The 13,555-nt window shown below is 40.7% G+C and overlaps 1 protein-coding gene across 1 annotated transcript in view; it reads left to right on the top strand.

Annotated features, from left to right (window-relative positions):
• Window positions 1-12,101, top strand: part of LOC126419425 (uncharacterized) — a 135,009-nt gene extending 122,908 nt beyond the window's left edge. Inside the window, exons 5-6 of the mRNA XM_050086613.1 lie at window positions 8,086-8,208; window positions 12,048-12,101. Coding sequence (XP_049942570.1) covers window positions 8,086-8,208; window positions 12,048-12,101 — 177 coding nt within the window. The remainder of the gene's footprint in view (window positions 1-8,085; window positions 8,209-12,047) is intronic.
• The last annotated feature ends 1,454 nt before the right edge of the window (window positions 12,102-13,555 follow it).

Genomic DNA, 13,555 nt, shown 5'->3' with positions numbered 1-13,555 from the left:
GATTCCTGTTACAACATTAATATGCACTTTTAATACGCAAGAGGAACCAGTGCTTAACAAGCATGAGTATATAATTTTCCACAATTTCAGTTTTGCACTTGTACTACAGTGAAACACAAAATTAACATACTTGTAAGATACTGATTCACCTTTTGCGATTTACAACAGGCAGCAATGTGATCATTTACTAAGCAAAACTTAATAAGCCTCAGTCTTAAGAACTTTTAATTTTGAAGTTGGCAACAACATATTAATAAGCAGTTTTAGTAGGAAAATTACTTTCAGCAAGCATCATTTGCTTTAGTTTACTCTCTTGCCACATTAACTTTAACTTTCTTTCAATAAAGGATACTCGGTAAGCACTTTAGCGTGGGAGGGACCCTAAGTGGATATGTGACTGAGAATAAATCACGGTAGGTACAAAAGTTCAGTTAAAAATTACCTTGTATTTGAGTACACTAAACATCCAATAAGCTGATCCTTCACTGTACATTACTATAGTGTTCCATTACAGCGATTGCGCAATGTGGTGGCGATTGCATGTTGGTAGGTGGATTTGCAGATAGAATTGACGGACTCTGTCATTTCTTGGTGGCGATGATAGACATCAATTCCAGAATAGTTCCAGCTCTTTCTCTATCCATCCGAGGCATTGGAAATCGCCAGGAAAAGCCTCTCTCAGGACCAACACAATACACAACTTTTACATGAGCAGTTGACAGTTTGGTAGCTGGTCCCCGACTGACTCTTGTTCCACCTTTCTACCTAGGCCAACCACAATTTGCGCGCGCTACACAGTTCCGTTCCCGAGGGGAACCACAACACCTTTTACATACAAAATAACTAAGAACCCTAAGTGAAGGTCAACAGTTTACATAACAGAGAACAAACATTTTAAATAAAACTGAACCTTTGCACATATTGACAATTCTAAAAAATTGTTTAAACAAATTCCAAGTATATACAGTAAGTTTTGTCTCCCTCCAATTGGGACAAAGAATTTAAATCACAGATACACTACATTGCATAGAATCAAATCATGACATCAAAGTTTTTACAAAGAAAGGAGTATACAATTTTGTGTTATCTATTCAATCAAACATTTTTACAGAAGCTCAACGATGTGACATTAAATAAAACAAAAGGCTAAATAAATCAGTAGAGCATTAGAGCTATGGTGTTACAACTGTATGGCCTGCAGAGATTTGTTTGTTTTTATTTAATCGAATTTTTATGCTGTTCACAAATTGCAACACCTTCTAAACTTTTTACGCTAATTAAGGCCATATAAGAATGATCTTTTCCGAATATACTTCTGACCAAAAAGCGATTCTGCTACCTGGAGTCCAAAGTTTTTGTTAAACCTGCCTTTGCGTTCTTGTGGAGATATTTCCACAGCAATTTTCATCCTCTACCAAATATTTCCTTATATCTAATCGAGAAGTAAAATACCAATTTCCTTAACTTAAGCTTTACTTTTTTTTAATGTAACGAAGTATTTTCTTAAGAATATTCATCCTCTATTGGACTCCGTTAGTGGTCGAATTTCCAGAAACGCTGAAGCACGTATTTTTTATCTCTAAGCGAGAAGTCAAATACAAATTGTCATAGATGTAGCCTAAAATTTCCTTTAGCAATTCTTTGGCAAGTACTGATTTTAAAAAAGGGTTTCACTCGTTATTTCTCCTCCTTAGTAGCTGAATTTCCAAAAATGTTCAAACACATGTTTGCATGGTCTGATTGAGAAACAAAATACCAGTTTTCATAGTTCTAGGTTCAAAATTCCTTAAATAGCGACGTATTTTCAAAAGGCCTTTCAACCCCTATTTCACCCCATTAGTAGTGGAATTTCAGGCAATCCCTTCTTAAACGTTGACTACAGTCCAATATCCACACCTTATCCTGACTTTACGTTCGAATCCTTAGAGGTTTGGGCTGGCCGATGATGACTCAGTCAGACTGACCTCATTTTTTTCATCTCTAACCGAGAAGCTTTAAAAATGCTTTCGCAATGAAATATTTTCAGAGAACGATTCACCCCTATTTCACCCCTTAAGGGGTTGAATTTCCAAAAACACTGATAGAAGTATCTTTTATTTCTAACAGAGTAGCTAAATACAATTTTTCGTATATTTAGCTTAAAAAATGATTGCGCCATGTAATATTTTCATAACTATTTTCATCCCCCGTTTCTCTTCCTTAGGAGTTGAATTTCCAAAAACAGTGAAACACCTTTTTTTGTTTCTAACTGAGAAGCCAAATTTAAAATTTCTTAGATTTAGTTTTAAAAATGCTTTTGTAATAAAATGTTTTCATAAAAAAGTGTGATCCTTAATTTAATCTCCATAGGGGTTCAATTTCCAAACCACTGAAACAGGTGCTTTTTTTACCTGTAACCGAGAAGTCAAATACCAATGTTCATAGATGTAGTTTGAAATACTTTAATAGTTCTTTAAAAATGGTATATTTTCGAAGAAAGCTTTCACCCACCACTTCACCTTCGCAGGGCTAAATTTCCAAAAATGCTGAAACACGCATTTCTTTATTTCTGACCGAGAAACCAGATACCAATTTTCGTAGATCTAGCTTCAAAATTGCCTTGCACTTCTTTAAGAATGACATGTTTTCAAAAAACGCTTTCACCCACTATTTCACCCCCATAGGTTTAAATTTCCAAAAATGCTGAAACACTTATTGTTTCTGACCGAGAAACCAAATACCGGTTTTCGTACGTCTAGCTTCAAAATTGCTTTAACAGTGACATTTTTCAAAAAATTCTCCAGTCCCTGTTTCATCCCTTGGACTGAGAGTAAATCGAAGAAAGACGAAAGTAATGAGACGTAGCAGAAAGTGAACATTAGGACTGGTGGCCACGAAGTGGATGAATTTAAGGAATTCTGCTACCTAGGCAGCAATATAACCTATAACGGACGGAGCAAGGAAGACGTCAAAAGCATGCTACCACTGACAGAAAGGATATTCCTAGCCAAGAGAAGTCTACTAGTATCAAACGTAGCCCTTAATTTGAGAAAGAAATGTCTGAAAATGTACGTTTGGAGTACAGCATTGTATGGCAGTGAAACATGGACTGTGGGAAAACCGGAACAGAAGAGAATGGAGGCATTCGAGATGTCGTTCTGCAGACGAATGTTGACAGTTAGGTGGACTGATAAGATAAGAAATGAGGATGTTCTGCGCAGAATCGGAGAGGAAAAGAATATGTGGAAAACATTGAGAAGGAGAAGGGACAGGATGATAGGACATCTGCTAAGACATCAGGGAATGACCTGCAAGGTACCAGAGGGAACTGTAGAGGGCAGAAACTCTAGAGGAAGACAGAGCTCTGAATACATCTAGCAAAAAACTGAGGACGTAGGTTGCAAGTGCTACTCTGATATGAAGAGATTGGCAAAGGAGAGGATTCTTTTTTGGGCCTCGTCGAATCGGTCAGAAGACTGATGACTCAAAAAAAAAAAAGGTTGGAATTTCGGAAAATCCGTCATTATACTAAGCCTACAATATAAGATCTACACCTTGTCCAAATTTGAATTTTCTGTCATTGGGCTGGCCGATGACGATTCAGTCACTAAGTCAGGACATTGCCCTGTATATATGGAGATTTTAAGAATGCACCCGTACAGAAAGCATCAGTGACGACGCCCTAGCCGCTTGTCGACCGGCAACTCCTTTGACACTCTTCGATTCTGGATGGACTACTATCTACATCTACTACTACATAGATACTCTGCAAACCACATTTAATTGCCTGGCAGAGGGTTCATCAGTGGAGTACACAATAGGCTTAATTCGTCCTAGGTGAATAATATCCTTTAGTCTTAGCAGACAGTCATCGATATCACGAATAAATTCTACATCTACATCCACATACATACTCCGCAATCTATTATACGGTGCGTGGCGGAGGGTACCTCGTACCATAACTAGCATCTTCTCTCCTTGTTCCACTCCCAAACAGAACGAGGGAAAAATGACTGCCTATGTGTCTCTGTACGAGCCCTAATCTCTCTTACCTTATCTTTGTGGTCTTTCCGCGAAATGCAGTCAGCCTCAAATGCTGGCTCTCTAAATTTCCTCAGTAGTGATTCACGAAAAGAACGCCCCCTTTGCTCTAGAGACTTCCACCCGAGTTCCTGAAGCATTTCCGTAACACTCGCGTGATGATCAAACCTAGCAGTAACAAATCTAGCAGCCCGCCTCTGAATTGCTTCTATGTCCTCCCTCAATCCGACCTGATAGGGATCCCAAACGCTCGATCAGTACTCAAGTTTCACTCAAGAATAGGTCGTATTAGTGTTTTATAAGCGGTCTCCTTTACAGATGAACCACATCTTCCCTAAATTCTACCAATGAACCGAAGACGACTACCCGCCTGCCCCACAACTCCCATTACATGCTTGTGCCACTCCATATCCCTCTGCAATGTTACGCCCAAATATTTAATCGACGTGACTGTGTCAAGCGCGACACTACTAATGGAGTATTCAAACATTACGGGATTCTTTTTCCTATTCATCTGCATTAATTTACATTTATCTATATTTAGAGTTAGCTGCCATTCTTTACACCAATCACAAATCCTGTCCAAGTCATCTTGTATCCTCCTACAGTCACTCAACGACGACACCTTCCCGTACACCACAGCATCATCAGCAAACAGCCGCACATTGCTATCCACCCTATCCAAAAGATCATTTATGTAGATAGAAAGCAACAGCGCACCTACCACACTTCCCTGGGGCACTCCAGATGATACCGTCACCTCCGATGAACACTCACCATCGAGGACAACGTACTGGGTTCTATTACTTCGAGCCACTCACATACTCGGGAACCAATCCCATATGCTCGTACCTTAGTTAGGAATCTGCAGTGGGGCACCGAGTCAAACGCTTTGCGGAAGTAAAGAAATATGGCATCCGTCTGATACCCTTCACCCATGGTTCGCAAGATATGAGCTGTGTGCGGGCGCAGGAGGAACTAGCCGCGGTTCGCGAGCAGCCGAGCGTGCTGTTGGCCACGGTCAGCCGCCTTCAGGCTGCTGCCTCGAGGATACATGGAGACCAGGTTGCAACTATCCCCTCCAATTAACATCCCCGCACAGATTAAGTGTTCTGAACAGTGCTGTGATATTTTTGTTACCGTTATGGTCTTCTTAAAATCATTATTGCTCCCATAGAACGTAGTCGTTGCATGACTATCTTGGCAGTTATAGGCGTACTGGGGTCTTTCCTTGCTTCGTATGCCGTCTTTGAAGGCAAGATACATCGAGCTACAACTCTTCTGTCACTCTTTTTGCCTGATGCAATACGCGGACATTTCTCATAGCATTAAGTCCATAGAAATTACAAGAGGGCAGGGACACGGTTCTTAATAGTGTGTGTGACCATCACCGGCGGCAGCGCATGCTCTGCAACGCCCTCCGCTGCTGGCCACAACGCTGGTAAGGAAGTCTTGTGGCAGAGAGTACAGTTCCTCCACCAGCCCGATTAACAACAACTGGATAGTCGTGGGTGCATGTGGACGCTCTGCGATACGTCTCCTCAATGTATTTGTCACGTGCCCGCTGGGATTTATGTCGGTGAAAGGAGTAGTACAGTCCATTCGCCGAACATCCTCACGTTCCAAGAGCTCCTTCGTCTGCGCTATTCGATATTGATATAACAGGATCACCACTGGGGTTTACTACCTAGAAAAGAAAGAAATACGAGGATAATACCAAAAGTAAGGTCTCCTATTTTTTTATAAGTACATAGACCTGTTTATTTCTACAATGGTTTACATCAGTTTACAGCTCGAACATTTAGCTATTTTTCGACCTAATCACCATTTCTGTCGGAGCTGAATCGCTGGGACCACAATTAACGCTGACAGGTACTGTGAGACTCTGAAAAAACTCAAACGGGCAATTCAGAACTGGAGAAGAGGAATTTTGAGCAGGGACGCACACATTCTCCACGACAACGCTTGCCCACACATTTCTCGGCAAACGGTTGCTCTCCTGCAACATTTTCAGTGGAACATAATCATCCAATCGCTCTATAGTCCTGACTGGGCGCCCAGTGACTATCAGCTGTTCACTAGAATAAAAGAACATTTGACGGAAAGCGATTCAGCTCCGACAACGAGGTGAAAGAAGAGGTTCATAACTTTCTGAACAGCATGGCGGCGAGATGGTATGACATGGGCATACAAAAACTGCCACAGTGTCTACAAAAATAGATCGACAGAAATGGTGATTATGTCGAAAAATAGCTAAGTGTTCAAGCTGTAAACTGATGTAAACCATTGCAGAAATAAACAGGTCTATGTACTTATAAAAAAATAGGCGACCTTACTTTTGGGATTGCCCTCGGAAGTGACGCCGCTCTTAATGTCACAGCATGAATCCACCTTCCTACGAACATACTGCATATTGTCAATTGGAAGTGGGTCATGTGTAATACCTAAACAAGTAGCTCCCCATATCATACCTTTTTACTTTTTTTTGTTTTCTCTCGTTATCAATTTATATGATTGTTTTCTTTTCCTCATTATTAATAAAAAATGTGTACATTGCCGCAGAAGGCGGCAAAGACAGGCTTATAAAATAACCTTTGCAACAGAAGGGAAATGTCCAGAGAATATTCAATTTTTGTAACAGAATTTCGCTTGAAAGTACTTATGTTTTAGATTTCACACAAAAAGGACGTGTAATTTACTCGTGCGTCAATAATGTGTGTATAAAATTGCAAGAAAATATACATATTAAGAGTTATCATAGCCGCAAGAATATTTTCATTTATTACGCCAATATTCGTTTACAAGCATGACTTTTGCCTGCAGGCATAAGAAGAGGCAGTAATTTCTTCCATCCTGCAAGACATCTGAAAATCTCATATATATGTACTAATCATCAAGATTTAGTGGATGTACTGTACGATCGGCAACCGCAGAGAATTAGAGGCAAATTAATGTCAGCGTAACTCAATAGTGACTTCTATTAAATATATACTTGTGTAATAATTGGACAATTTACTTTTTGTGAAGCACTAAGTTTTCCGCAAAATCAGACAGTCTAAAAATCTACGTCGACAGAGTAAGAAAATTTATCGTACATACATTTATCATAGAGACATTATTCATTTTTGCGCCTTCAGTATTTGTATTTTTGTACGTTGCATTGTATTTTCCTTACGCTGCGAGGAAGAAAGTTTCAACAAGAATTCATGCTTTAATTCCAGTACTGCAAGCAGTAATTAACTCTCATTACGTAAATTTCATTTGTGTTAACTGTTGGGCTGCCTCCGAGGACGGTTATTCCAAAATCGAACAACAGACTAACACAGGCACTACATTTGTTGACGAGCTATACTGATTCTTACGCATCAAAAGGCACAGTAAACGTTCGTCCACATTTCATGAAAATAAGTTTATTACAACATTTTGACAAAAATAAGAGAATAGATATAAGTAAGCATCTAAATCGAGGCACCGCAGTTCCACGGAATTTTTCTTCCTCAATTGCAGTCAGTCTCGTATAGCACCTAGGGTAGTCCTTCCTCTACCAGACAGCAGCTAAGAGTGAGCGGTCTGACGTCTGCACCACACGCAACTCCACAATTATGAAATGAGGCAATTGGCGTTCGCCAGAACTCTCATGACAAGTCAGACCACTTCCGCTAGTTAAAAAATACTGACGTTATATTCATACATTATAGACATGCCTTTAACAAGGCTTAGTTTTTTGAAAAAAGCTTCCTACTACTTTATATTGCCCACTGCGCTATTAATTTGATATTAAGCATTCGCTATTTCACACCAAACCCTCTCCTTGCGGTTTCTCTGTCCATTCAAAACCTCCCTCCTCTCAAGTACGAGTAGCCACATCTTCTCCATCCCCCTACCCCCAACACTCTGTTTAAAAGAAGACCGTGACAGCAGCTTTCTTGCAAACTGTTGCCATCTCGCTTTCTTACACTGGTCAGTACGAACCGACTGTATACAGCAACATAAAGTAAAAATAGAGCGTTGTATCTGACATGTTGTCCACCAGACGGGACTGAGTGTCGGCTGGTTTGTTTACAGGACCGTACAGCCACCCCCAAGCACTTCGTGTTACCCGGCCGCTTCCCGCGCTGCAGCCTGGGAGCCAACCTCACACAGGGCAACGCGTCCGGCTTCGTCTTGCGCGACGACGGCCACCTGCTGGTAAGTCATCCACTCTGCCTACAGCGTTATTCAGTTCAGAACCGCAACCATTCTTGATTACAAACTTCTTTCCTTTGTAATAAATTATGAAACGAGGGAAAATTCACTGTAGTTGTTACAGGGCAACTATCTTCAAGCATGCCATGCTGTGTTGAACAAAGTCGACAATGTATGCAAGTGCAAGGTCTACCAGATTGGTTCTCTTCAGTCTACGAAGGATAGCCTAACATTTTTGTTTGTGCTGTTGCCGGGTGTCCAGCCGGGTACAGTCGTTTTCGTAACATGGTAGTTCGACAGCATCCCTTGCCTCTCGAAATATCGTGTTGCGAAAACGACTGCACCCGGCTGGACACCCGACAACTGTACAAACAGTTGATACACTAGGAAAGCCTAGATCACACCTAAGAGTTCTTGTTATCACCTCGAAAAAATAAATTTACGGCTTTAATTTTTGTTTGTTCGCAGATACGTGTGTGCAGTCCTGTTGTACGTTTTATTATGTTAACTGATTCTTTCGTCGCTTCTTGGTGGGACAACAAATTAATAAATGAAAAGCACAATACTGTGTATCTTCTAGCGGATTAATTTACTTAGTTAACCAATTATCGGCTTACAAGGCCATCATCAGACTTTGAATGACCATCGACGTCAAAGAAATTACAACACTCACTAGCAACATTCGAAAAGATGTTACTCATCTAGAGCGAGTCACAAGCACACAGTGAAGGTCATTTTTGACAGTGCAGTGTTAATGCAATAAAAAGTTGAACAGTAAATAAATATCAAGGTAGCATACCAGGAAAAACGTTAACATTGAACTGGAAAGCAGCGCCTGTACAGCAATTAAAATTAAATTAACAATCCCAGCAAAATAAAATTATTACTTGATAAGAGCACTAAGGAATAGGCTGAATAGGTATTACATATTGAAAGCCATACAGGAACAGAGTAAAACATTGAATTCACAATTGTAACGACAAAATATAAGGAGCACATAGGCAACCACAATAAAATAATAAATATAGGGAAAAGGAGGAATAGAGAAGAACAGACATTGTCAGAAGCACTGAAAACTTTGAGGATGATGTTTGCTTTGTGGGGGCCTCAACTCGGCGGTCATCAGCGCCCGTACAAAGTCCCAATTGTCACACAGTGCACTCTAGCCACAATTGATGATGATGAAATGATGAGGGCAACACAAACATCCAGTCCGCGGGAACAGAAAATATTCAAGCTGGTTTGGAATCGAACCCGGGACTCCGTGATCCAGAGGCAGCAACGCTAACCACTTTTCTTTCCGTTATGGTTCGGTGGGTTTGCTCGTAGCGGACGTCACGTGACATTCGTTGAAGTTCGTTGTTGATCCCTTCACTCAGTTTTTTTATTACAGAGACCAGTTCGCTCTCTGACCGAACATGCTTTTTTTTGCGTTTTGTTCGTTATGGATCGTTGTGTTTGGTCGTTGCGGACGTCGCAAGACATCCTGTTCAAGTTCGGTGGTTGATCCTTCCACTCAGTTTTTTATTACAGAGGCCAACCGGCTCTCTGACCGAACACGCCGAGCTACCGCGCCGGCGCCACTAAACCACGAGCTGTGGACCGGAAAGCGTGAGGATTTCAGTCTGTTAAGTAAGAGCGTGTTCGGCAGTACACACAAATGGTAAAACGAATCACCATAGTTCTTACAGAGTCCAATAGAAGGAGCCTTTGGCCTTCATAAAATGTCCATAAACCACTAGTGTACTTTGAATTCATGACTGAGATACACAAGAAGAGAATGGTGTGCAGGTACTGGACTGAATCTCACAGTCGCCTGACACTCATCCAATAGACAATTTACGATCTTACATCAAAAAGAAGTTGCAAGGAATAAAGATTTTTACTTCTAAACAGCTGTCAACGCATATTCGACACATCTGGAGCTTTCTTACATGTGAATAAGTGTAAAATTTGATTGTAATCTTGCCTCAGAGATGCCAAGCACTTATCGATGCTGCGTGTGAGTGGACTTATTACTAATTGTAATTGCATTTTTATTTTGTTCACATATGATGCGTGTATATATTTTATTTTTCTTGTCAAATACATTTTCCTACTGATTAACCCGACCACGATCTTACTTAACAGTCTGCAACTAAAATTTAGCAGAGGGTAAGTGTTCCCTCATTTATGTTTGTTGATTTCTAGGGCTTCCAACATCTTGAGTTTTTAACATTTTTTGCTAATTGGAGGCCTCGTCACTGTGGCTGGTAATTTGGGCATCACTCAGTACAGGTTCAGCGAACCAGCCGCAGCTTCTCTGCCTGATCGATCAATATAAAACTTATCACAATCAGGACAACCAATTTTAATGTTGCCTAGTAAGTGGGTCTTATCATTGTTACTGATAATACATTTGGCTGTAGTATTCCTCACATAGCAGGAAGTCCTGTACTTCCAGGATTTCAGTGTTTTCCCTACGGAAAATAAATGGCTCTGAGCACTATGGGACTCAACTTCTGAGGTCATCAGTCCCTTAGAACTTAGAACTACTTAAACCTAACTAAACTAGGGACATCACACACATCCATGCCCGAGGCAGGATTCGAACCTGCGACCGTAGCGGTCTCGCGGCTCCAGACTGTAGCGCGTAGAACCGCACGGCCACTCCGGCCGGCTGTTTTCCCTACAGTCTCTGATATCTTTCCTAGGTATGAGACTGTACACCAATTTCTGTACACATTGCAAAGAGAAGCAGAGTGAGCCCAGAGGAGGGGTATAATTTTGAATTTTTGTTTCCTGTGTAAGATGTGATCAATCAGGACAGACAATGAATTGTTTAACACGGTTTTGAAATCTTTTTTGGACGAGGGAATGGATATTAGACGGTGCACCATTGAGTGGGAAGATGCACGTTTGTATGTTACTAGATTTTGCGAGCAAGAAGATATTACTGTGTCTGTAGTTATAATTTTTATATGAATTCTGAAATAATGTGTTTGTATACTGATGTGAATCGTTACATCTGGGAATACCTCAATGCACTGCTAGAAGATCCAAGACACAAAGACGCAGCACTCCACAAGGTGGAGCACAGAATGGTAATTCGTTTTCTGCGTATGAAGAGGAACAACTCTGTAACAATCCATCTGCAGCAGGCAGTGTACAGTAATAATGCTCCTCATAAGACAGAGTAGTTAGGTGTCCCGACGCTTTCAGTGTGGTAAAACAATTGTGAATCACATAGAACCAAGTGGCAGACGAGCTTACTACGAAGAACTAGGAATCATAGTCAGCATTGTCGTGGTCTTCTGATTAGCGCTCGATCACGGAACGTCGGGTTCGATTCGCGACCGCATCTGGAACTTTCACCGCTCGAGACCGACTATCTGTGCTGTCCTCAACATCATTTAATCACCATCGACGTGCGAAGTCGCCGAAGTGGCGTCAAATAAAAGATTTGCACTAGGCAGCCGGAACACCCCAGATGGAGTCTACAGGCAAATAACGCCATACACACATTTCATTTCACCATAAATCATCCGATGGCTGGTGTAATAAAATAGAGGCGATACTCGAAAAAGTGAAAAACAGTCACCAGTGATGTTTTCAACATCTTGCATGGTATTTTGAACGTAGCCTATGTTGCCTCCCACGAGTTTCCACCAGTGTCGCAATGGATAAGAAGTTCCACAAGGAAACCTATAACATCCTTCGTGGGGTGGACATCGATTCAGATCATTACATTTCAAAGGTAAAAATTAAGTTAACCCCAAGAAATAAAAACAAATCATCAGAACCCACTATGAGGAGGAAATATGACCCTAGCTGTTTAATAAATAATGTGTTGTTGTATTCAGAGAGATCCAAAACAGTTCCAAGCGACGAACCGGCAACGATTATTGATAAACTGAAAAACATTGCCAAATAGATTTCCCCTGGCAGAAGAAGAAAGAACATGCCTGGTGGAATGAAGAATGTGATAAAGCAATACAGAAAAGGCACAAAGCATGGCTGAATGACTAGCAAAAGAAAACTGAAATATCTCGAGAAGAGCTAACCACTGCCAGAAGACAAACGGCCAAGGAAATCAGAAGAATCAAAAGAGAACATAAAAAAAACCTAAGCTTCATAGACGAATCATTCAAACAACATAAAACAAGGGACTATTATAGGACATTCGAAAAATATCAATCGAAGTATACTCCACCACATTCATGATGAAGAATAAAAATAGGAAACTAGCGCACAATAATCAAGACAATGCCCCAACATTCTAGCTGATCACTTCAAAGAATTACTAAATGCCGAGGAACCAAAAGAATACCTAGATTTCCAACCACATCCAAAAAACAAAACACTTCCAGAGAAGATTACACCACCAGACTTCAGTGAAGTGATCGAAGCAACTAGCTGGCTCAAAAAGTACAAAGCAGCAGGGGAGAATCAACTGGTCGCAGAGCTGTGGAAGAACGCAAATAACCAAACACTTCAGAACCTCCATAAGCTCACAGTAGACATATGGAATTCTGAAAAAATGCCAGATGAGTGGAATACAGCTATAATCCACCCAATACACAAAAAGGGTGGTAGATCGGATCCAAACAACTATCGGGGGATTTCGCTGCTTGATGCTACATGTAAGATCTTGTCTAGAATTATCTTTACAAGAAATCAGGAACAACTCGACCAAGAACTTGGAGAATATCAAGGAGGATTTCGTCCTGGAAGAAGCTGCCCAGATCACATTATCAGTCGATCATGAAACAACAAAGAGTGAGAAACAAGAAGTTGGTCACCACTTTTATTGGCTTCAAGAAAGCATATGACAGTTTCCATCGTGAGTCATTACTTAAAATCCTCGCGGAATTTGGACTGCACCTGAAACTCGTTAATTTTATTGGACTCACCCTTAACAATACTAAATCAAAAGTTAAATTCAGAGGGAACTACCTGAATCATTTGAAATCCTGACGGGACTTCGACAAGGGGATGGTCTCTCCCCACTACTATTTAACAGCGCACTGGAGAAAGTCATGCGACAGTGGAATGAGAAATGCCAACCAAACATCAAGATTGGCAGAAATATCAAAATCAATTGTCTGGCCTTTGCTGATGATCTAGCGCTGTGCGCAAATGGCGTGGAAGAGGCTAAACACCAAATTGAAGAACTCGAAAAAATAGCACCAAAAGTCGGACTACGGATCTCGTTTGAAAAGACAAAAATGATGCCATCCTTCAAAGCCGAAACAGCAGCTATTGAACTGAATGATAACAAACAAATTAAAATTGTAAATAAATTCAAATATCTCGGGGAGGTTATAAGTTGGAATTCAACGAGAAAATGTCAGTAGAAAGCAGAACAACT

This window comes from Schistocerca serialis, chromosome 9 (assembly GCF_023864345.2).
Source record: "Schistocerca serialis cubense isolate TAMUIC-IGC-003099 chromosome 9, iqSchSeri2.2, whole genome shotgun sequence".
Lineage (NCBI taxonomy): Eukaryota > Metazoa > Arthropoda > Insecta > Orthoptera > Acrididae > Schistocerca > Schistocerca serialis.
Note: the sequence above shows the minus strand (reverse complement) of the source record. Positions and strands in the feature narration are given on the sequence as shown.